Below are 26682 nucleotides of genomic sequence, written 5' to 3'. Positions count from 1 at the left end.
TGGAGACGGTATTATTATTGATATTTAGACAGAATGTGAACAAGCTCACAGAGCTAGATGGGAGTTGTTTGAAAATGAAGAAGAAGAAGAACACACTGGGCAAACAAGGCCTACAAGGTCAACGTATACACTACTACAGCAGTGGATACGGAATATATTATTGCTGCTGAAAAAACGTCACTCGGGTGGTGTTTCTAGAGACGGTATTATTATTGATATTTAGACAAAATGTGAACAAGCTCACACAGCTAAGTGGCAGTGGTTTGAAAATGAAGAAGAAGAAGAACACACTGGGCAAACAAGGCCTACAAGGTCAACGTATACACTACTACAGCAGTGGATACGGAATATATTATTGCTGCCTGAAAAACGTCACTCGGGTGGTGTTTCTAGAGACGGTATTATTATTGATATTTAGACAAAATGTGAACAAGCTCACACAGCTAAGTGGCAGTGGTTTGAAAATGAAGAAGAAGAAGAACACACTGGGCAAACAAGGCCTACAAGGTCAACGTATACACTACTACAGCAGTGGATACGGAATATATTATTGCTGCCTGAAAAATGTCACTCGGGTGGTGTTTAGAGATGTCGCGAACTGTTCGCCGGCGAACTTGTTCGCGCGAACATCGGGTGTTCGCGCTCGCCGGAAGTTCGCGAACGTCGCGCGACGTTCGCCATTTTGGGTTCGCCATTGTTGGCGCTTTTTTTTGCCCTCTCACCCCAGACCAGCAGGTACATGGCAGCCAATCAGGAAGCTCTCCCCTGGACCACTCCCCTTCCCTATAAAAACCAAAGCCCTGCAGCGTTTTTTCACTCTGCCTGTGTGTGCTGAAGAGATAGTGTAGGGAGAGAGCTGCTGCCTGTTAGTGATTTCAGGGACAGTTGAAAGTTTGCTGGCTAGTAATCGTTTTGATACTGCTCTGTTATTGGAGGGACAGAAGTCTGCAGGGGTTTGAGGGACATTTAAGCTTAGGTAGCTTTGCTGGCTAGTAATCTACCTTCTACTGCAGTGCTCTGTATGTAGCTGCAGTGGGCAGCTGTCCTGCTTCTGATCTCATCTGCTGACTGCTGCAATAACAGTAGTCCTTGTAAGGACTGCTTTTATTTATTTTTTTGTTGTTTTACTACTACTACTACTACTACTACTATAAGAGCCCAGTGCTATTAGTCTAGCAGTGTTGGGGAGTGGGACTGGTGTGCTAATCTGCTGCTCCTAGTAGTTCAGCAGCACCAACTTTAATTTTTTTTTTTTAATATTCATTTTTTTTTTATTTTACTTTTTTTTTTTACTACCGCTGTAGTAGTGTATAAGTTGACCTTTTAGGCATTATTTGCCCTGTAGGCTTTATTTGCACACTGTTTTTCTTCAACCCGCCATCTAGCTGTGTGACCTTGTTCACATTCTGTCTAAATATCCATAATATTACCGTCTCCAGAAAAAACACCGGAGTGACTTTTTTCAAGCAGCCATAATATATTTTACGTAATCCGTATCCACCGCTGTAGTAGTGTATACGTTGACCTTGTAGGCATTATTTGCACAGTGTTTTCTTCAACCCGCCATCTAGCTGTGTGAGCTTGTTCACATTTTGTCTAAATATTGATAATATTATCGTCTCTAGAAAAACCACTTGAGTTACTTTTTTTCAAGCAGCATTCATATATTTTACGTAATCCGTATCCACCGCTGTAGTAGTGTATACGTTGACCTTGTAGGCATTATTTGCACACTGTTTTCTTCAACCCGCCATCTAGCTGTGTGACCTTGTTCACATTCTGTCTAAATATCCATAATATTACCGTCTCCAGAAAAAACACCGGAGTGACTTTTTTCAAGCAGCCATAATATATTTTACGTAATCCGTATCCACCGCTGTAGTAGTGTATACGTTGACCTTGTAGGCATTATTTGCACACTGTTTTCTTCAACCCGCCATCTAGCTGTGTGACCTTGTTCACATTCTGTCTAAATATCCATAATATTACCGTCTCCAGAAAAAACACCGGAGTGACTTTTTTCAAGCAGCCATAATATATTTTACGTAATCCGTATCCACCGCTGTAGTAGTGTATACGTTGACCTTGTAGGCATTATTTGCACACTGTTTTCTTCAACCCGCCATCTAGCTGTGTGACCTTGTTCACATTCTGTCTAAATATCCATAATATTACCGTCTCCAGAAAAAACACCGGAGTGACTTTTTTCAAGCAGCCATAATATATTTTACGTAATCCGTATCCACCGATGTAGTAGTGTATACGTTGACCTTGTAGGCATTATTTGCACACTGTTTTCTTCAACCCGCCATCTAGCTGTGTGACCTTGTTCACATTCTGTCTAAATATCCATAATATTACCGTCTCCAGAAAAAACACCGGAGTGACTTTTTTCAAGCAGCCATAATATATTTTACGTAATCCGTATCCACCGCTGTAGTAGTGTATACGTTGACCTTGTAGGCATTATTTGCACACTGTTTTCTTCAACCCGCCATCTAGCTGTGTGACCTTGTTCACATTCTGTCTAAATATCCATAATATTACCGTCTCCAGAAAAAACACCGGAGTGACTTTTTTCAAGCAGCCATAATATATTTTACGTAATCCGTATCCACCGCTGTAGTAGTGTATACGTTGACCTTGTAGGCATTATTTGCACACTGTTTTCTTCAACCCGCCATCTAGCTGTGTGAGCTTGTTCACATTTTGTCTAAATATTGATAATATTATCGTCTCTAGAAAAACCACTTGAGTTACTTTTTTTCAAGCAGCATTCATATATTTTACGTAATCCGTATCCACCGCTGTAGTAGTGTATACGTTGACCTTGTAGGCATTATTTGCACACTGTTTTCTTCAACCCGCCATCTAGCTGTGTGTATTATCGTTTCCAGAAAAACCAACTGAGTTTTTGTTGTTGTTGTTGTTTTTTTAAAAATAATGCCAGGCAAAGGCAGGCCGCCACGCAGAGGCCGTGCTAGGGGCCGTGCTGCTATGCAATCCTGTGGCCCTAGCAAATTGCCCAGTTTTAAAAAGCCAATGACCCTGAACTCCCAAAATGCTGAAGAGGTAGTTGACTGGCTTACACAGCACACCCCATCCTCTACCGTTTCTAACTTTACCACAACATCCTCCTCATCCTCCACTGCTATGGCCACCCCACGTAACACTTCCTCCACCACCGGTGCCCCTTCTTCACTGGGGTCAGAGGAGTTATTTTCCCATGAGTTTCTTGAACTGAGTAATGCGCAACCATTATTGCCAGAAGAAGATGAAGGAGATGAGGACCTTACACCAGATTTAATTCTGGCAGAGAACACGATAGAGATGGACATAATGAGTGATGAGGAGGAGGTCCCCGCTGCTGCTTCCTTCTGTGATGTGTCAGAAGAAATTGATGCATCTGAGGAGAATGATGATGAGGAGATTGATGTTTTGTGGGTGCCTAGTAGAAGAGAGCAAGAGGAGGGTAGTTCAGATGGAGAGACGGAGAGTCGGAGAGGCAGTAGGAGAATAAGACTTAGAAGAAGCAGGGAGGACAGCCCGCAGGGATCAGTAGGGCAACAACATGTATCGGCACCTGTGTTCAGCCGGCCAACGCACCCGCCATTGCCGCCAATGCCGCCAACTTCTACTGTTACCGCCAGATCGCACACTTCCAAAAAGTCAGCAGTGTGGGATTTTTTTAATGTGTGTGCCTCTGACAAAAGCATTGTAATTTGCAATGAGTGCAGTCAGAAACTGAGCCTTGGTAAGCCCAACAGCCACATAGGTACAACTTCTATGCGAAGGCACATGAGCGGCAAGCACAAAGCACTTTGGGAGCAACACCTCAAAGGCAACAGGCAAACTAAAAGCCACACTCCTTCTGGTCCAGCATCTTACTGCTCTACCTCTGCTCTCCTTGACCCGTCTGAACCACCCTCCACTCCGCCTTCCACCTTGACCACCAGTTCCCATTCCCAGTCATCTGCCACCAGCCAAGTTTCTGTGAAGGCCATGTTTGAGCGTAAGAAGCCAATGTCTGACTGTCACCCCCTTGCCCGGCGTCTGACAGCTGGCTTGTCTGCACTCTTAGCCCGCCAGCTTTTACCATACCAGCTGGTGGACTCTGAGGCCTTCCGCAAATTTGTAGCAATTGGGACACCGCAGTGGAAGGTACCCAGCCGCAATTTTTTTTCTAAAAAGGGAATACCACACCTGTACCAACATGTGCAGAGCCAAGTTACCGCATCTCTGTCACTTAGTGTTGGGCCAAAGGTCCATATGACTACTGACGCATGGTCCTCCAAGCATGGTCAGGGCAGGTATGTCACCTACACTGCCCACTGGGTGAACTTGGTAATGGCTGGGAAGCAGGGAATGGGTAGCTCAACAACAACAGTGGAGTTGGTGTCACCGCCACGGATTGCACGCGGTTCTGCCACCACCTCTACTCCTCCATCGCTCTCTACCTCGTCTTCTTCTTCTTCTTACTCTGCTGCTGGGTCCTCCTTCTCCTCCTCCACACCTGTGCACCCCCAGCTCCCCCTAGGCTATTCGACGTGCCAGGTACGCCGTTGTCACGCTGTCTTGGGGATGACGTGCCTGGAAAGCAAAAACCATACCGGATCTGTACTCCTGTCATCTCTGCAGTCACAGGCCGATCGGTGGCTGACCCCACACCAACTGCAGATCGGAAAAGTGGTGTGTGACAATGGAAGCAATCTGTTGGCAGCGTTGAGACTAGGCAATTTAACACATGTGCCCTGCATGGCACATGTGTTAAATTTAATAGTCCAACGTTTTGTCTCCAAGTACCCAGGATTCCAGGACGTTCTCACCCAGTCCAGAAAGGTGTCGGCCCATTTCAGACGTTCCTACACAGCCATGGCACGCCTTGCTGACATTCAGCAGCGCTACAACATGCCAGTCAGGCGTTTGATTTCTGACAGCCAGACTCGCTGGAATTCAACGCTCCTTATGTTGGAACGTCTGCTGCAACAACAAAGGGCCGTCAACGAGTACCTTTTTGAACTGGGTGGTAGGACTGGATCTGCACAGCTGGGGATTTTTTTACCCCGTTACTGGGTGCTTATGCGCGATGCCTGCAGGCTCATGCGACCTTTTGAAGAGGTGACAAATATGGTCAGTCGCACCGAAGGCACCATCAGCGACCTAATACCCTTCGCTTTCTTCCTGGAGCGTGCCGTGCGACGAGTGACAGATGAGGCTGTAGACCAGCGTGACGAGGAGCTGGAAGCGCACGATTTCTGGTCGGAATCACCAGAACGAACCCAGGCACCTGCTGCAACGCAGGGAGAGGTGCCAGAAGTGGAGTCAGAGGAGGAAGGTGGCTTTGTGGAGGAGGAGGACCAACAGGAGCAGGCTTCCCAGGGGGCTAGTGGTGACCTTTTGGGGACCCCTGGTCTTGTACGTGGCTGGGGGGAGGAGACCGTGGATGATGCAGTCCTTGATAATGAGGAAGCGGAGATGGATAGCTCTGCATCCAACCTTGTGAGAATGGGGTCTTTCATGCTGTCATGCCTGTTGAAGGACCCCCGTATCAAGAGGCTTAAGGAGAAGGACCTGTACTGGGTCGCAACGCTACTAGACCCTCGGTACAAGCATAAAGTGTCAGAAATGTTACCAACATACCACAAGTCCGAAAAGATGCGGCATTTACAAACCAGCCTGCAAAACATGTTGTACAATGCTTTTAAGGGTGATGTCACTTCAGGAACTCATCAACATTCCAGGGGCAGAGGTGCCAGTAATCCTGCCACGAGCACACCTGCAAGGACAAAGCCCTTTGGCCAGTCTGTAACGTCAGACATGCAAATGTTTTTCTGTCCAAGGCAGCGCCACAACCCTTCTGGATCCACCCTCAAAGAACGCCTCGACCGGCAGGTAGCGGACTACCTGGCATTAACTGCAGATATCGACACTCTGAGGAGCGATGAACCCCTGGACTACTGGGTGCGCAGGCTTGATCTGTGGCCAGAGCTGTCACAATTTGCCATGAACCTCTTGTCTTGCCCAGCCTCAAGTGTGCTCTCAGAAAGGACCTTCAGTGCAGCAGGAGGGATTGTAACTGAGAAGAGAACTCGCCTAGGTCACAAAAGTGTCGATTACCTGACCTTTATTAAAATGAATGAGGGGTGGATCTCGGAGGGTTACTGCACGCCGGAAGACTTGTTCTGACTTCTATGCAGCTGTCCTTCTCTTCAAGCCTCATGACTCCACACACAGCTGTCCTTTAGCGTCCTCCTCCTCCCTCCGCCACCGTTACAAACTAGGGTGCAAACCCTACTGGTTTAATTTTTTCTGGCCTCTGTGCTTCAGTGGCTGCAACCAAAAAAACTGGGCAAACAATGTCTACAAGGTCAACGTATGGCAAAAAATGACTATTTTCAGCATTTATATGGCATATTTTTCTGGCAACTGTGCTTCAGTGGCTGCGTCCAAAAAAATGCATATTTTCTGCATTTATATGGCATAATTTTTCTGGCCTCTGTGCTTCAGTGGCTGCAACCAAAAAAATGCATATTTTCAGCATTTATATGGCATAATTTTTCTGGCCTCTGTGCTTCAGTGGCTGCAACCAAAAAAATTTATATTTTCAGCATTTATATGGCATAATTTTTCTGGCAACTGTGCTTCAGTGGCTGCGACCAAAAAATGCATATTTTCAGCATTTATATGGCATAATTTTTCTGGCCTCTGTGCTTCAGTGGCTGCAACCAAAAAAATTTATATTTTCAGCATTTATATGGCATAATTTTTCTGGCAACTGTGCTTCAGTGGCTGCGACCAAAAAATGCATATTTTCTGCATTTATATGGCATAATTTTTCTGGCCTCTGTGCTTCAGTGGCTGCAACCAAAAAAATTTATATTTTCAGCATTTATATGGCATAATTTTTCTGGCCTCTGTGCTTCAGTGGCTGCAACCAAAAAAATGCATATTTTCAGCATTTATATGGCATAATTTTTCTGGCAACTGTGCTTCAGTGGCTGCGACCAAAAAAATGACTATTTTCAGCATTTATATGGCATATTTTTTCTGGCAACTGTGCTTCAGTGGCTGCAACCAAAAAAACTGGGCAAACAATGTCTACAAGGTCAACGTATGGCGAAAAATTACTATTTTCAGCATTTATATGGCATATTTTTTATGGCAACTGTGCTTCAGTGGCTGCGTCCAAAAAAACTGGGCAAACAATGCCTACAAGGTCAACGTATGGCAGTTGTTTAAAGAGAACAGTAGATTACTAGCCAGCAAAGCTACCTAAGCTAAAATGTCCCTCAAATCCCTGCAGACTTCTGTCCCTCCAATACAGAGCAGTATCAAGCAGATTACTAGCCAGCAAACTTACTATCATCTGTCCCTGAAATCACTAACAGCTCTCCCCCTACACTATCTCTTCCAAGCACACACAGGCAGATTTTTCAGATACATTTTTGCCCTTGATCCCCCTCTGGCATGCCACTGTCCAGGTCGTTGCACCCTTTAAACAACTTTAAAATCATTTTTCTGGCCAGAAATGTCTTTTCTAGATGTTAAAGTTCGCCTTCCCATTGAAGTCTATGGGGTTCGCGAACCGCTCGCATTTTTGCGCAAGTTCGCGAATATGTTCGCGAACTTTTTTTCCGACGTTCGCTACATCCCTAGTGGTGTTTCTAGAGACGGTATTATTATTGATATTTAGACAGAATGTGAACAAGCTCACACAGCTAGATGGGAGTTGTTTGAAAATGAAGAAGAAGAAGAACACACTGGGCAAACAAGGCCTACAAGGTCAACGTATACACTACTACAGCAGTGGATACGGAATATATTATTGCTGCCTGAAAAACGTCACTCGGGTGGTGTTTCTAGAGATGGTATTATTATTGATATTTAGACAAAATGTGAACAAGCTCACAGAGCTAGATGGGAGTTGTTTGAAAATGAAGATGAAGAACACACTGGGCAAACAAGGCCTACAAGGTCAACGTATACACTACTACAGCAGTGGATACGGAATATATTATTGCTGCCTGAAAAACGTCACTCGGGTGGTGTTTCTGGAGACGGTATTATTATTGATATTTAGACAGAATGTGAACAAGCTCACACAGCTAGATGGCAGTGGTTTGAAAATGAAGAACACACTGGGCAAATAATGCCTACAAGGTCAACGTATACACTACAGCAGTGGTGGATACGGAATATATTATTGCTGCTTGAAAAACGTCACTCAGGTGGTGTTTCTGGAGACGGTATTATTATTGATATTTAGACAGAATGTGAACAAGCTCACACAGCTAAGTGGCAGTGGTTTGAAAATGAAGAATACACTGGGCAAATAATGCCTACAAGGTCAACATATACACTACAGCAGTGGTGGATACGGAATATATTATTGCTGCTTGAAAAACGTCACTCAGGTGGTGTTTCTGGAGACGGTATTATTATTGATATTTAGACAGAATGTGAACAAGCTCACACAGCTAAGTGGCAGTGGTTTGAAAATGAAGAACACACTGGGCAAATAATGCCTACAAGGTCAACGTATACACTACAGCAGTGGTGGATACGGAATATATTATTGCTGCTTGAAAAACGTCACTCAGGTGGTGTTTCTGGAGACGGTATTATTATTGATATTTAGACAGAATGTGAACAAGCTCACACAGCTAAGTGGCAGTGGTTTGAAAATGAAGAACACACTGGGCAAATAATGCCTACAAGGTCAACGTATACACTACAGCAGTGGTGGATACGGAATATATTATTGCTGCTTGAAAAACGTCACTCAGGTGGTGTTTCTGGAGACGGTATTATTATTGATATTTAGACAGAATGTGAACAAGCTCACACAGCTAAGTGGCAGTGGTTTGAAAATGAAGAATACACTGGGCAAATAATGCCTACAAGGTCAACATATACACTACAGCAGTGGTGGATACGGAATATATTATTGCTGCTTGAAAAACGTCACTCAGGTGGTGTTTCTGGAGACGGTATTATTATTGATATTTAGACAGAATGTGAAAAAGCTCACACAGCTAAGTGGCAGTGGTTTGAAAATGAAGAACACACTGGGCAAATAATGCCTACAAGGTCAACGTATACACTACAGCAGTGGTGGATACGGAATATATTATTGCTGCTTGAAAAACGTCACTCAGGTGGTGTTTCTGGAGACGGTATTATTATTGATATTTAGACAGAATGTGAACAAGCTCACACAGCTAGATGGCCACTGGGCAAATAATGCCTGCAAGTGCACTACTATTGGTGCACTACTATGAAGAACAGCAAACAGCACTGGACACCTTAAAGAACAGTAAGATAAGTAAAATAAAAAAAAATGATATGTATATTAAAAAAAAAAAATATTCTCGGGTTGGTGCTGCTGAACTACTAGGAGCAGCACAGTAGCACACCAGTCCCACTCCCCAACACTGCTAGACTAATAGCACTTGGCTGTTAAAGTAGCAAAGTAAAACAACAAAAAAGAAAATAAAAGCAGTCCTTACAAGGACTATTGGGTTATTACAGCAGTCAGCAGATGAGATCAGAAGAGATCAGTGCCCACAGCAGGCAGCTACATACAGAGCACTGCAGTAGAAGGTAGATTACTAGCCAGCAAAGCTACCCTAAAATGTCCCTCAAATCCCTGCAGACTTCTGTCCCTCCAATACAGAGCAGTATCAAGTAGATTACTAGCCAGCAAACTTACTATCAACTGTCCCTCAAATCAGTGAAATCACTAGCAGCTCTCTCCCTACACTAGCTCTTCCAAGCACACACAGGCAGAATGAAAAAACGCTGCAGGGCTTCAGTTTATATATGGAAGGGGGAGTGGTCCAGGGGGTGTGGGGGTGGTCCAGGAGGGAGAGCTTCCTGATTGGCTGCTATGTATCTGCTGGTCTGGGGTGAGAGGTCAAAAAAAAGCGCCAGGTAAGGCGAACCCAAAATGGCGAACGTCGCGCGACGTTCGCGAACTTGCGGCGGACGCGAACAGCCGATGTTCGCGCGAACAAGTTCGCCGGCGAACAGTCCGCGACATCCCTACTCCCCAGCTGCTTGTCCATTCTGTGGCAAAGGAGAGTCTGTGTTTCATGCTTATTTTACGTGTGCCAGACTGCAACCTCTATTGGCTCTTTTGAGGAAGCTTTACCTGCAGTTCTGGTTACACTTTTCCCCTCATGTTTATATTTTTGGACGCCCAGTATCCCGGGACAATAAAGAGAAAGACCTTCTCTCCAACTTGCTCCTGGCTTTAGCTAAATTAGTCATCCATAAATCTAGAAAGCAATGTTTGGAAGGTGGGAATCCTCTGCCAGCAGAGGTCTTGTTCCGAGTGCTGGTGCGTTCCCGCATTCGAGCAGAGTACACCCAAGCAGTGTTTACTGGTCGGTTGAAAGAATTTGCTGACCAGTGGGCAATAGATGGGGTACTTTGCTCAGTATCCCCAGACCTGGTTTCTGTTCAGACAATTCTCACACTCCATATTTAAGTGCACTTTAATTTAAGTGACAGTTGTATTTTAATCAGTTAATTATCTCCTTTGAGATGTGATTAACTTTGGTGAGCAATCACTCACCTGCAATTTGAATAATATATCAGCTAATGAAAGATCAACACATTTTTGTGGGGTAAAAACACAGAAATATATGTTTACCCCCCAAAACCCATATATTTTTGGAAAGTACACATTCTACCGAATCTAAAATGGGTACCCATGCCTTTCTGCTCCAAACTACTGAGTCGCAAGGCTTTCCCACAATTGTCGGTTTTGGTGAAATATCTGAAAATTGCCTCAAAGCTTCAACTTCCCAGCACCATATCACCCATGTATCGTTACGCACCAAGAAAAAGCACCCTAAATATGATTGCCAGGGTTCCTCCAAACAGTTTGGTGGCCATTGTTCATAGGTTTACCAAAGTATCTGGCATTTAGAGGCCTCAAAATGAAGTTAGCGCATACAAATAGTCCTGTGGGTAACTTCATCTAATGAAAAATCAACACATTGACTGCATTTTTGTGGGGTAAAAACACAGAAATATATGTTTACCCCCCAAACCCATATATTTTTGGAAAGTACACATTCTACTGAATCTAAAATGGGTACCCATGCCTTTCTGCTCCAAACTACTGAGTCGCAAGGCTTTCCCAAATTTGTCGGTTTTGGTGAAATATCTGAAAATTGCCTCAAAGCTTCAACTTCCCAGCACCATATCACCCATGTGTCATTACGTACTAAGAAAAAGCACCCTAAATATGATTGCCAGGGTTCCTCTGAACATTTTGGTGGCCATTGTTCATAAGTTTACCAAAGTATCTGGCATTTAGAGGCCCCAAAATGAAGTTAGAGCATACAAACAGTCCCGTGGGTAACTTCAGCTAATGAAAAATCAACACATTGACTGCATTTTTGTTGGGTAAAAACACAGAAATATACAGTGTATGTTTACCCCCCAAAACCCATATATTTTTGGAAAGTACACATTCTACAGAATCTAAAATGGGTACCCATGCCTTTCTGCTCCAAACTACTGAGTCGCAAGGCTTTCCCACAATTGTCGGTTTTGGTGAAATATCTGAAAATTGCCTCAAAGCTTCAACTTCTCAGCACCATATCACCCATGTATCGTTATGCACCAAGAAAAAGCACCCTAAATATGATTGCCAGGGTTCCTCCGAACAGTTTGGTGGCCATTGTTCATAGGTTTACCAAAGTATCTGGCATTTAGAGGCCCCAAAATTAGTGATGGGCGAATTTATTCGGCAGGCGCGAATTCGCGGCGAATTTGCACGATTCGCCGCCAGCGAATAAATTCGCGAAACTCCCGCGAAAATTCGCGGAAAAAATTCGCCGGCGTCAAAATTTTTTTTCCGAAAAACGGACACCGGCGTCAAAAACTGGCGCCGGCGTCGGAAAAACGGGCGCCGGCGTCAAAAACGAGTGCCGGCGTCAAAAACGAGCGCCGGCGTCAAAAACGAGACGCCGGCGCCGTTTCGCGAATTTTGCGCCGTTTCGCGAATTTCGCGAATTTTTCGGCGAAGCGAAACGGCGCAAATTCGCCCATCACTACCCAAAATGAAGTTAGTGCATACAAATAGTCCTGTGGGTAACTTCATCTAATGAAAAATCAACACATTGACTGCATTTTTGTGGGGTAAAAACACAGAAATATATGTTTACCCCCCAAACCCATATATTTTTGGAAAGTACACATTCTACTGAATCTAAAATGGGTACCCATGCCTTTCTGCTCCAAACTACTGAGTCGCAAGGCTTTCCCAAAGTTGTCTGTTTTGGTGAAATATCTGAAAATTACCTCAAAGCTTCAACTTCCCAGCACCATATCACCCATGTGTCATTACGTACTAAGAAAAAGCACCCTAAATATGATTGCCAGGGTTCCTCTGAACATTTTGGTGGCCAAGTTTCATAAGTTTACCAAAGTATCTGGCATTTAGAGGCCCCAAAATGAAGTTAGCGCATACAAACAGTCCCGTGGGTAACTTCAGCTAATGAAAAATCAACACATTGACTGCATTTTTGTGGGGTAAAAACACAGAAATATATGTTTACCCCCCAAAACCCATATATTTTTGGAAAGTACACATTCTACAGAATCTAAAATGGGTACCCATGCCTTTCTGCTCCAAACTACTGAGTCGCAAGGCTTTCCCACAATTGTCGGTTTGGTGAAATATCTGAAAATTGCCTCAAAGCTTCAACTTCTCAGCACCATATCACCCATGTATCGTTATGCACCAAGAAAAAGCACCCTAAATATGATTGTCAGGGTTCCTCCGAACAGTTTGGTGGCCATTGTTCATAGGTTTACCAAAGTATCTGGCATTTAGAGGCCCCGAAATGAAGTTAGTGCATACAAATAGTCCTGTGGGTAACTTCAGCTAATGAAAGATCAACACATTGACTGCATTTTTGTGGGGTAAAAACACAGAAATATATGGTTACCCCCCAAACCCATACATTTTTGGAAAGGACACATTCTACAGAATCTAAAATGGGTACCCATGCCTTATTGCTCCAAACTACTGAGTCGCAAGGCTTTCCCAAAGTTGTCGGTTTTGGTGAAATATCTGAAAATTGCCTCAAAGCTTCAACTTCCCAGCACCATATCACCCATGTGTCATTACGTACTAAGAAAAAGCACCCTAAATATGATTGCCAGGGTTCCTCTGAACATTTTGGTGGCCATTGTTCATAAGTTTACCAAAGTATCTGGCATTTAGAGGCCCCAAAATGAAGTTAGCGCATACAAACAGTCCCGTGGGTAACTTCAGCTAATGAAAAATCAACACATTGACTGCATTTTTGTGGGGTAAAAACACAGAAATATATGTTTACCCCCAAAACCCATATATTTTTGGAAAGTACACATTCTACAAAATCTAAAATGGGTACCCATGCCTTTCTGCTCCAAACTACCGAGTCGCAAGGCTTTCCCACAATTGTCGGTTTTGGTGAAATATCTGAAAATTGCCTCAAAGCTTCAACTTCTCAGCACCATATCACCCATGTATCGTTATGCACCAAGAAAAAGCACCCTAAATATGATTGCCAGGGTTTCTCCGAACAGTTTGGTGGCCATTGTTCATAGGTTTACCAAAGTATCTGGCATTTAGAGGCCCCAAAATGAAGTTAGCGCATACAAACAGTCCCGTGGGTAACTTCAGCTAATGAAAAATCAACACATTGACTGCATTTTTGTGGGGTAAAAACACAGAAATATATGTTTACCCCCCAAACCCATACATTTTTGGAAAGTACACATTCAACAGAATCTAAAATGGGTACCCATGCCTTATTGCTCCAAACTACTGAGTCGCAAGGCTTTCCCAAAGTTGTCGGTTTTGGTGAAATATCTGAAAATTGCCTCAAAGCTTCAACTTCCCAGCACCATATCACCCATGTGTCATTACGTACTAAGAAAAAGCACCCTAAATATGATTGCCAGGGTTCCTCTGAACATTTTGGTGGCTATTGTTCATAAGTTTACCAAAGTATATGGCATTTAGAGGCCCCAAAATGAAGTTAGCACATACAAATTGTCCTGTGGGTAACTTCAGCTAATGAAAAATCAACACATTGACTGCATTTTTGTGGGGTAAAAACACAGAAATATATGTTTACCCCCCAACCCCATATATTTTTGGAAAGTACACATTCTACAGAATCTAAAATGGGTACCCATGCCTTTCTGCTCCAAACTACTGAGTCGCAAGGCTTTCCCACAATTGTCGGTTTTGGTGAAATATCTGGAAATTGCCTCAAAGCTTCAACTTTCCAGCATCGTATTGTCCATGTATCATTACCAGCATAAAGCATCCTAAATATAAACATATGGGTCTACTAAACAGTTTGATGCCCAATGTGCATAGATATACCAAATTATGTGGCGCACAGAGACCCCCAAATGACAATATGTATAGACATTTTCACGGCTGACGTGCTGGCTGCTGCAATATAACCACCCGGTGTGTGTATTATGCGACATTAGACCACCTAACAGTACAGAGACCCCAGAAAAACATATATTTTCAGAAAATACACATTCTGACGAATCCAATATGGGTAAATAAGTGTTTCTACTGCAAACTGCCAAACTGCAAAGCAATGCTGAACATAACGGTTTTTATCAAATTTCGGAAAATCGTCACAAAGCTTGAATTTTACGCCATTATATGCCCCACATTTCGTAACTTATCAGTATAAAACATCCTAAATATGAACGCCAGGGGTCTACTAAACACTTTGATGCCCAATATGCATAGATATACCAAACTATGTGGCGCACAGAGACCCCCAAATGACAATAGTGTATATACATTTTCACGGCTGACGCACGCTGGCTGCTGCAATATAAGCACCTGGTGTGTGTAATATGCGACATTAGACCACCCCTAACAGTACAGAGACCCCAGAAAACCATATATTTTCAGAAAGTACACATTCTGACGAATCCAATATGGGTAAATAAGTGTTTATACTGCAAACTGCCAAACTGCAAAGCAATGCTGAACATAACGGTTTTTATCAAATTTCTGAAAATCGTCACAAAGCTTGAATTTTACCCCATTATATGCCCCACATTTCGTAACTTATCAGTATAAAACATCCTAAATATGAACGCCAGGGGTCTACTAAACACTTTGATGCCCAATATGCATAGATATACCAAACTATGTGGCGCACAGAGACCCCCAAATGACAATATGTATAGACATTTTCACGGCTGACGCGCTGGCTGCTGCAATATAAGCACCAGGTGTGTGTAATATGCGACATTAGACCCCCCTAACAGTACAGAGACCACAGAAAACCATATATTTTCAGAAAGTACACATTCTGACGAATCCAATATGGGTAAATATGTGTTCCTACTGCAAACTGCCAAACTGCAAAGCAATGCTGAAAGTAACGGTTTTTATCAAATTTCTGAAAATCGTCACAAAGCTTGAATTTTACCCCATTATATGCCCCACATTTCGTAACTTATCAGCATAAAACATCCTAAATATGAACGCCAGGGGTCTACTGAACACTTTGATGCCCAATATGCATAGATATACCAAACTATGTGGCGCACAGAGACCCCCAAATGACAATAGTGTATATACAATTTCACAGCTGACGCGCTGGCTGCTGCAATATAAGCACCTGGTGTGTGTATTATGCGACATTAGACCCCCCTAACAGTACAGAGACCCCAGAAAACCATATATTTTCAGAAATTACACATTCTGACGAATCCAATATGGGTAAATAAGTGTTTCTACTGCAAACTGCCAAACTGCAAAGCAATGCTGAACATAACGGTTTTTATCAAATTTCGGAAAATCGTCACAAAGCTTGAATTCTACCCCATTATATGCCACACATTTCGTAATTTATCAGCATAAAACATCATAAAAATGAACGCCAGGGGTCTACTGAACACTTTGATGCCCAATATGCATAGATATACCAAACTATGTGGCGCACAGAGACCCCCAAATGACAATAGTGTATATACATTTTCACGACTGACGCGCTGGCTGCTGCAATATAAGCACCTGGTGTGTGTATTATGCAACATTAGACCCCCCTAACAGTACAGAGACCCCAGAAAACCATATATTTTCAGAAAGTACACATTCTGCCGAATCCAATATGGGTAAATAAGTGTTTCTACTGCAAACTGCCAAACTGCAAAGCAATGCTGAACATAACGGTTTTAATCAAATTTCTGAAAATCGTCACAAAGCTTGAATTTTACCCCATTATATGCCCCACAGTTTGTAACGTATGAGCATAAAACATCCTAAATATGAAGGCCAGGGGTCTACTGAACACTTTGATGCCCAATAAGCATAGATATACCAAACTATGTGGTGCACAGAGACCCCCAAATGACAATAGTGTATATACATTTTCATGGCTGACGCGCTGGCTGCTGCAATATAAGCACCTGGTGTGTGTATTATGCGACATTAGACCCCCCTAACAGTACAGAGACCCCAGAAAACCATATATTTTCAGAAAGTACACATTCTGACGAATCCAATATGTGTAAATATGTGTTTCTACTGCAAACTGCCAAACTGCAAAGTACTGCTGAACGTAACGGTTTTTATCAAATTTCTGAAAATCGTCACGAAGCTTGAATTTTACCCCATTATATGCCCCACATTTCGTAGTGTATCAGCATAAAACATCCGAAATATGAACGCCAGGGGTCTACTGAACACTTTGATGCCAAATATGTATAGATATACCAAACTATGTGGCCCACAGAGACCCCCAAATGACAATAGTGTATATACATTTTCACAGCTGACGTGCTGGCTGCTGCAATATAAGCACCTGGTGTGTGTATTATGCGACATTAGACCCCCCTAACAGTACAGAGACCCCAGAAAACCATATATTTTCAGAAAGTACACATTCTGACGAATCCAATATGGGTAAATATGTGTTTCTACTGCAAACTGCCAAACTGCAAAGTACTGCTGAACGTAACGGTTTTTATCAAATTTCTGAAAATCGTCACGAAGCTTGAATTTTACCCCATTATATGCCCCACATTTCGTAAAGTATCCGCATAAACCATCCTAAATATGAACGACAGGTGTCTACTGAACACTTTCCTGCCCAATATTCACAGATTTACCAAACTATGTGGCGCACAGAGACGCCCAATTGGATATATAGTAGATTAAATTTACAAGACATAACAAAATAATACAGAAAGTGTGAAATTCAAATAAATTATTAAAATCCAATAAAACCACAAAAATCTATGCTTTTTTTTCAGACTAGTGTAATCAGACATCAGAATTACAGTTTGAATATTATAGCTTGGCAAAATAGGTTTTACGGACAGAATAAAGCAAGCAACAGTTATGCAGCGCTGAAAATGCAATAAAATGGCTAACAATGCACCAAAATCCCTAAAATTTCCAAATAATCATCGAAATAACATACAAAAGGTATTGCACAGTACGGTTAGCGAATACGCTATTAGCAAAGGCAATAAAACCTTTTTTTGAGCCAAAAACACAACGATGCAATATGAAAAAAAAAAAAAAAGCTACACAACAGTGTATGTGTGTGCGCATGTGTAAAATTGGTAAATTGCATGTTATGTGCATGTGTTTGTGTGTGCAAGTGTATGTACCCCCCCCAAGTGTGTGTGACCCCCCTGATCCCCCAAAAAATGTATGTGAGTGTGTGTAAGTGTAAATCTAAGCATGTATTAGTGTATAAAGTGTGTGTAAGTGTATTTTATGTGTGTGTTACACTAACCTGGGGTGTGTAGCTGCAGATCTGTGTCCATGATGGCAGGAGGAGTGGAGAAGCAGGAGGGAGTCGCCAGATCCGTTGATCCGATGCGTGGGCGTCGCTGGAGGGACCCGGAAGTGCAGGCAGCAGCAGCGCGCAGCCACGTGCGTCTGTTGCGTTTATGGGGCCCCTGGACGATCGCGAACCAGGAGCCCCTTTCCCACCCGCTCCGCTCGTTCTGAGCGAGCGGGGAAGGAGCGAGCAGCATTTAAAGCCGCTCCTGAGCTCCCCCGCACGCATATGCTGCAGAACGTAGAATCTACGTTCTGTGGCATTTCAAGATACTTTTCCACAGAACGTAGATTCTACGTTCTGTGGCACTTAAAGGGTTAAAAAATAGTGGTGAGCACAACTTTCCCTTGTTTGTTATAGTTTATACAGGAGCAGTGACCAGCTCCATGTTGTAGCTCCCACCCTTCCCAGCTATAGTCAGGTGATCCCACTGGTGTCTAATAAAAGGGCAGCCAAGTTTGGGAGTTTTACTTTGAAAGCAGCTAGTAAGTTGCAGGTAAAACTTAGTCCCTTTGTAAAATGTATAATTAAGCAATTGAATTCTTAATGAATCAGATGAAAATTAAGCGTAGGACTGGCCAGATAAGGGATGACTTTGACGTAGTTGGCCAGCTTAAATATATTGCAATATATGGACAAACAATCCCTGTGTTGTTTAAAGGGTAAGGCATTTTTCAGTAGCAGTATGCACAAAATGTCTCTGTCTCAAATATATTGATAATGGGTTGAGTGCAGAGGACCTCTTGTATTTGACTAAATATATATATATATATATATATATATATATATATATATATATATATATATATATATATATATATATATATACCAATAGTTTCCAGAAAAGCACTCCCTTTAGTGAAAAAATAATTTTCATTGTTACATAGTATCAATAGCCAACGTTTCTGTGCTCAGGTGTCCAATCTTCCATTGATTGATTAATTGGTTCTAGGAACCTCAGGTTAGATAACATTATTATTCATGTGAAAAAGATTTTTTAAAAGGCATATCAATATCATGTGACATACATATCCAAAATATTGTACTTTATAAATGTATAAATATCCAATAAAAGTTTTTTGTTTAAATATCTCTGTGTCTGTGCCCGAATGAATAATCACATGAAAGCGTAAAAATGTAAAACCTTATTATCTCCACAAGGTGTCACCAGTGCGTTCTAAAAAAGTTCATGCTACAGTGTCCATAATATCCATTTGTTATAAATCCTAAAAGGAAACAAAGAGAACAAAAAAAAAATTTGTAACTGTTGAAAACATTACTGTAACAACCACATAAGTACTATAGGAATCATTCTTATATCCGCTAAAAGTTGTCATTTTTTTGTGTTCAGACTAACTGAAGAAATTTTTATTGTTTTAGATAATTATGTCAGAAAACAGCTCAAGTTGACTTGTCCATTCATGCAATTTAACTCATACATCCAAAATGCTTCTCTCTTCAATAGCATCTTTTCTGTATCACCACCCCTGGGATGCACTCTAATGTGTTCTATTGGCATACATCTGAAGGAGGAGGCATCATGCCTAGCCTCAGTCCAATGTTTTGCAACAGGCTGCTGGGCAATATCTTGCTTTCCCTCACTTACTGTTCTTTCAGGGTCTAATGCTGCCCTGATACTTGACCGATGCATGCCAATTCTCTCCTTCAGTTGCCTTACTGTTTTACCACAATAGAGCAATCCACAGGGGCACTTTATAATGTAAACTACCATTGTGGTTTCACAATTCATCCGCTGTCTGACATTATATCTCTTACCTGTGTATGGGTGTGTGAAGTGGGTACCCAAAATCAGTGTCCCACACATCACACATCCCTTATACCTATATACACCCGGATGTATTGAGATCACTGATCAAGTATCAGGGCAGCATTAGACCCTGAAAGAACAGTAAGTGAGGGAAAGCAAGATATTGCCCAGCAGCCTGTTGCGAAACATTGGGCTGAGGCTAGGCATGATGCCTCCTCCTTCAGATGTATGCCAATAGAACACATTAGAGCGCATCCCAGGGGTGGTGATACAGAAAAGATGCTATTGAAGAGAGAAGCATTTTGGATTTATGAGTTAAATTGCATGACCCCTAATGGCATGAATGGACAAGTCAACTTGAGCTGTTTTCTGACATAATTATGAAAAACAATAAAAAAAATTCACAAAAAAATGACAACTTTTAGCGGATATAAGAATGATTCCTATAGTACTTGTGTGTTTGTTACAGTAATGTTTTTAACAGTTACAAATTTGTTTTTTGTTCTTTGTTTCTTTTTAGGATTTATAACAAATGGATTTTATGGACACTGTATCATGAACTTTTTTAGAACGCACTGGTGACACCTTGTGGAGATAATAAGGTTTTACATTTTTATGCTTTTATGTGATTATTCATTCGGGCACAAACACAGAGATATTTAAACAAAAAACTTTTATTGGATATTTATACATTTAAGTACAATATTTTTGATATGTATGTCACATGATATTGATTTGCCTTTTAAAAAATCTTTTTCACACGAATAATAATGTTATCTAACCTGAGGTTCCTAGAACCAATTAATCAATCAATGGAAGATTGGACACCTGAGCACGGATTGGCTTGTTGTGAAGCACATGGCTATTTAAGGTTTGGTTTTATTATACTTTGTATCATCCTTGAAAAAGGTCCCAATGGCGACCGAAACGTTGGATATTGATACTATGCAAAATTAAAAATTATTTTTTCACTAAAGGGAGGGCTGGTCTCGAAACTATTAGTGTATACAAGATTACCGTGCACCCCTCCTTCTATTTAAATCAGCCTTGGAGTGCGGATACTCATTGGAAAGTTTTTTATATATATATATATATATATATATATATATATATATATATATATATATATATATATATATATATGTCAACTACAAGAGGTCCTCTGCACTCAACCCATTATCAGACAGAGACATTTTGTGCATACTGCTACTAATAAATGCCTTACCCTTTTGTATTTTGTGGTCACACCCTCATTGCACCCCCGCCTAATGGTTTTAAAAAATAGTGGTGAGCACAACTTTCCCTTGTTTGTTATATATATATATATATATATATATATATATATATATATATATATATACAAATCTATATCAATTATAGATTTTGGTATTATTATAGCCTTGTATATTATGCTTGTCCAAGAAAACATCCAAGCCCCTCTTACAGGCATTATCAGAATCAACCCACACAACATCATCCGGTAGTGCATTCCACAACCTCACTGCCCTCACTGTGAAGAACGCACTAGACTAGTCTGAAGGGGTGGCCTCTGGTCCGATTTTCTAATTTATGGAAAAATAGATCTCCAGCTAGCTGTTTATAATGCCCTCTAATGTGCTTATAAAAATAAATCATGTCCCCTCGCAAGCATCTTTTCTCCAAAGAGAACAACCCCAACCTTGACAATACAGCAGTGAAAATAAGTATTGAACATGTCAGTATTTTTCTCAGTAAATATATCTCTTATGGGGCTAGTGACATGAAATTTACTCCAGATGCAGATAACAACCCAAGAAATCTATGCATAAGAACTCAAAACAAATAAGTTCATAAATTAAGTTATGTGTAATAAAGTGTAATGACACAGGGAATAAGTATTGAACAAATGAACAAAAGGAGTTGCAAAAAGGCATGGAAAACCTAGAAACCTGCTGAAAGCAAAACTGCCCCTATTGGTGCAAATTAATATCAGCTGGTTTAGTTCTAACTGATGGCCTATAAATAGGTTTTTCATTACAAAGAGCTCTCGCAAGACCTTTGCAACCTTATTGTTGCAAAACATACTGATGGCATTGGTAACAGACATACTTCTAAGTTTCTGAATGTTCCAGTGAGCACTGTTGGGGCCATAATCTGGAAGTGGAAATAACATGGATGCAGGGTCCCAGTCCTGCAGCTGGGGGTAAAATATCACTGAACAGCGAAGCAGGCAAGTAGCTCAACAAATTAACTTAATATTATAAGGACCATCATATTATAAATTAACAAATTCTACTATAAATATGGAGTAAAATAAACAAAACAAACATTACCAAAGCTGAGATTTATTTGGATGAAGAAGATCTGGCCAGTACTGGTTCATCTCCACCAAAATATCCTGTATTTAAAAAAAAAGGGCATAACAATGCTTCAAGACTCGTTTTACAGAAATTTTGTCACACCTGAAAAAATAAATAAAAATGTACTATTTTTATTATTTGTATCTTTTTGTTGGTCATTTGACCAATGAGCTGAATGTTGTATATATACCAGAGAACACCACATATTCATTGTTATCAGCTTGAAAAAGGAACTAAAATGTTCTGAAAGCTTGCTATGATTATATTAGTTAGCCAATACAGGTATCACCTTTATACCACTTTTATTTTTTTATTTCAAAAGGGTTGTCCTGTAACATTTTTACTGGCTAACACCGTACAGCAACTTTACCTGCAATTATCATTTTGTTAAAACCTTGTGTAAAATTAATTTCTGCCTGAACTTTTGGTTTGCCAGGGAACAAGTTATTACTGCAGCAAGAACCTAAATGAATGGACTAGTGTTAAAAATAAATGGCATTGTTATAACAGTCTTTATGTTTAAGTATAAACTAAAGTATATTAATAAAACTTTAAATGGGTCTTGATGCCACAGTGGTACATCCAAAAGAGATTTTGACTGCCACATTGCTCTTACTGCCATGCAAAGTTTTCTTCCATTTAGATGGTTTGAAAAGCAGATTTGTAATCAAAATGACCCAAAATCGTTTTCTTTGGAAGATACCTCCAGCTTGATTGTGATGTTAAGGGAGAAGAAAAGTTAAAATCACTGGGTTTCCAAAGGTTAGGCACCCATAGTGATTGTAATAACTTACCTGGTACCCAGGGCCATTGCTACTGTTTGCATAAGTGCAGGTCTTTAAAAAACTGTCCAGTGTGCAGAGTGATTTGAACCCATTTCTTCACTCTGCATACTGCTCTTCACTTTGTAAATGAGTTTTCTCTGGTATCTCCGGGGGACACAGGACACCAGTGTGGTTAAGCTCCATCCTCCGGAGGCAGGACACTTGATTGGATAAACAAAAAGGGGGTGTGCCTGGATCCCATCTTTACCCCTAGCACTACCCTGTTCACTCAGTTTTTCAATTGTCCTTTCCACAGGAGGTTGGACAGCAGGTCTCTAGGAGACCCATCTAAAGGAAACGTCGGTCAGCGGTTAGCGTTCACACTAGGGGTGGGACATGGAGCAGGGTCCCTGCATCATTATTGTCAACCCCCAACGCTGGACTTGAGGGTCAACATTCCCTTAGGGGGACAGACCATCCAGACAAATGCCTGCCCACACATGGTCAAGGTGATCTGGCCGGGGATGTTATGCTTCACTGGGAGTATGGTCTCTCCAGGGGGGGCTATGCCTGTTATCCTAGCTGCGAGCGGTGTGCCTCAGCCCCACCTTCTCCATCCCCCCCTCACCTCTCCTTCTGCAGTGGTGGCCCAGGAGCAATGGAGGAGCCGCACTTCGGGGTTTCTCTTGGGCGATGTGGTAATTTTGGCGCGCAGAGGAGCGCACGGAGGTGACGTGCATGGCTTCTCTCTTTGGAGCGAACTCCCTGCATAGGTAATCAAACGCTGCACTTCCAGGTTCCTTGGGCGCGAATGTAGTTTGGCATGCAGGGGAGCAGGCTCACAGTAGTGATGTCACTATGATGCCGTAACAAATCTTTGGCACCACTTCTCAGCAGGGGCATGCGCTCTCCTCATCTTCCCCAGCAACAGTGCTCCTGAGATCCTTTACAGGGACACCAGGCAGGATGCTCCCTCACCCGTGGGGGGACACTCCTCATTAGCCTCTCTCACTGTGAGAGAAAATAATCCTTGATTCCCAGACGGACACATGTCAGAAGGTAGCACAGGGACCCTATTTCCCAAGGGGGGGGGCAAGCCGTGGTAACTCAGGCAAAGGTAGTAGAATACCTTGCATGCACCAAATGCCTCTCCAAATTTTCCAACACCCAGAATGAGTCTCTCTGCCGTTCTTGCTCTCCTGGGGAAGGGGGGCAATCAGATCCCCATGTTGCCAATACTGCAGCAGGCCCATTATCTGTTGACCAGACCATTATCTGTCGCTGGCAGATAACATTGCTGGCGCCACTGTGTCTTCCATTGAGAAAGCCATGTCAAAAATCCAGGATCCCCCGGTGGAAAAACGCAAGCGCATAGTATCCAAACGAGGTGGAACACCATCTCTCACATCCCCTTCTCCAGAGATATCTGAACCCTCGGGCTCCGAAGGGGAAGTTTTCTCCTCACCAGAGAAATGAGGAAGATACCAGGGAGAGGGATACATCCCACGACACTGATGGCATTATCAAGGCTGTCATGTAGGTCTTAAAACTTGATCCTGCTTCAGAATCATCTTCAAGTCAAAAAGATCTTTTCAAAAGACAGAAAAAATTGTCATCCTGTTTTCCCTCCCATGAACAACTCAAGACGAGTGGAATGCACTAGAGAAAAAATTCCAAGCATCACGCAGGTTTTCCAAATCCTACCCCTTTCCAAAGGAATTGGCAATTGACAAATGGTCGGGCCCACCATTGGTGGACGCACCAGTCTTGTGTCTCTCAAAAACAACTACTCTACCAGTAACAGATGCGGCATATTTCAAAAACCTTATGGACAAGAGACTAGAAGGCTCTTTAAAGGCCACTTCTTCGGCAGCAGGATCAGCCCCAAGACCTTCCTTAGCTTTGGGATGGGTAAGTAGAGACATAGAAGCATGGACAACATTACTAATATCGGGACTCCAAGAAAACACTCACCGTGAGGAAATCATCGACATGGCCCGTTGCATAGCAGAAATCAATGCCTTCCTCTGTGAGGCTGTTCTGAACACTGCACAACTTATAGTGCGCACATCAGCACTAGCAGTGGCAGACGCAGGACCTTATGGTTAAAGAATTGGTCTGCTGACATCAGCTCTAAGAAAGCCTTGACAACCCTTCCCTTCAAGGGTCTTCGCCTATTCGGGGAAGAATTCGAAAAGATAATTTCACAGGCTACAGGGGACAAGAGTACCTTCTTACCATAGTCCAAGTCGCGCTCTACCGCAGCTCCAACGAGGGGACGTTTTTTTCAAGGACAAAACAACAGATCTACTAAAACTACAAGTTCCTCATTCAAGTCTTCCAAACAATCTGACAAACCTCGTACAGGTTGGAGACCGAACAAGTCCCAAGGGAAGTCCACCCATGACAAGCCCTCATCAGCAAGACGGGGTAGCCCCTCGTTGACGCAGGAACACATAGCAGGAAGGCTTCTCCACTTCTCAGAGACGTGGCTTATTCAGATGCCTGGGTCAAAGAGATAGTCACAGAAGGCTATCATCTGGATTTCACATCCCACACCACACAGGAAATTCTTCTTATCAACAGTTCCTTCCAAACCAAGCAGAGCCCGAGCATTCATGGAATGCATAACAACACTCTGGGATCTAAGGGTCATCATACCAGTGCCAAACCAAGAGAAATTCTACGCAAACCTTTTCATAGTCCCGAAAAAAGCTGGATCATTCAGACCAGTACTAGAGCTCAAGGAATTGAACCGATTCATCAGAACAACACGGTTCAAGATGGAAACTCTGCTTTCCGTGATACAGAGAATGGAACCAATCAACTTCTAATGTCCCTAGACATCAAGGACGCGTATCTCCATGTCCCAATCTGGCCACCTCACCACGAGTATCTTCAGTTCTCCTTCAACAACAAGCACTTACAGTTTGTGGCACTACCGTTTGGACTGACATCAGCCCCCAGAGTATTTACAAAACTGATGGCCGTTACTGCTGCAGCTCTAAGGATACAAGGGGTGTCAATCACCCCATACCTAGACGAACTGCTCATCAAGGCGGACTCGGTACAGAGAGCCAAACAGGATCTGGAATTGCCGATTTCCATGCTACAACAATTTGGGTGGACAATCAGTTGGAGCAAATCACAGATAAATCCATCACAAAGGATGGAATTCCTGGGTCTAGAATTCAATACACAGGAACAAAAAGTATTCCTGCAACACGACAAACAACTCAAGCTCTGCAATCAGATTTGGCTGCTAACACAAACCAGCCACACACCCATTCACTTGGCCATGAAAGTCCTAGGGTCTATGGTGGCAGCAATAGAAGCGGTCCCCTTTGCTCAGAGTCACCTAAGACCACTTCAGACCAAAATCCTGCAACAATAGAGAAGAGGATCCCTACATCAGACCTTCCCATTATCAACACATACCAAAACCTCCCTTCAATGGTGGCTGGCTCCACAGACCCTATCCAAGGGACAGTCCTGGGCATCCCCAAACTGGACAGTAATGGCCATGGATGCAACATGGGATGACAAAACCGCAAAGGGCACTAGGAAACTTTATTGAGAAGTCGAGGAAGGAACGCGAAGCAGGGATGCACTCCTGCAATCAGAAGCACAGCTCATCACACAGTGGGCAGAACACCACGCAGTACACATTCCAGGTGTGTCAAACTTGCAGGCGGACTTCCTCAGTTATCATTAGATAGATCCAGGGGAATGGGTGCTCCATCACGAGATATTTCAGGAGCTGGTACATCACTGGCATCCAAACTCAACTGCAAAGTTCCAAGGTACTTCGCAAGATATCGAGACTCATTGGCACACGGAGTCGACACAATGACACAACCCTGGAACTTCAAACTGGCATACATATTTCCACCACTTTCCGGGGCTGTACAATTTGAGGGCCTGGCAATTGAAGAGTCCATCTGGAGACAGAAAGGTTTCTC

General features: G+C 42.5%; 1 protein-coding gene across 1 annotated transcript in view; it reads right to left on the bottom strand.

Moving 5' to 3' along the window:
* LOC108705607 (ribonuclease T2-like) overlaps window positions 1–26682 on the bottom strand; it is an 89700-nt gene that overhangs the window by 26363 nt on the left and 36655 nt on the right. Inside the window, exon 6 of the mRNA XM_041564548.1 lies at window positions 21930–21994. Within this exon, the coding sequence (XP_041420482.1) occupies window positions 21930–21994 (65 nt within the window). The remainder of the gene's footprint in view (window positions 1–21929; window positions 21995–26682) is intronic.

This window comes from Xenopus laevis, chromosome 5S, assembly GCF_017654675.1.
Source record: "Xenopus laevis strain J_2021 chromosome 5S, Xenopus_laevis_v10.1, whole genome shotgun sequence".
Classification (NCBI taxonomy): domain Eukaryota; kingdom Metazoa; phylum Chordata; class Amphibia; order Anura; family Pipidae; genus Xenopus; species Xenopus laevis.
This window is presented reverse-complemented; position numbering and strand designations above follow the sequence as displayed.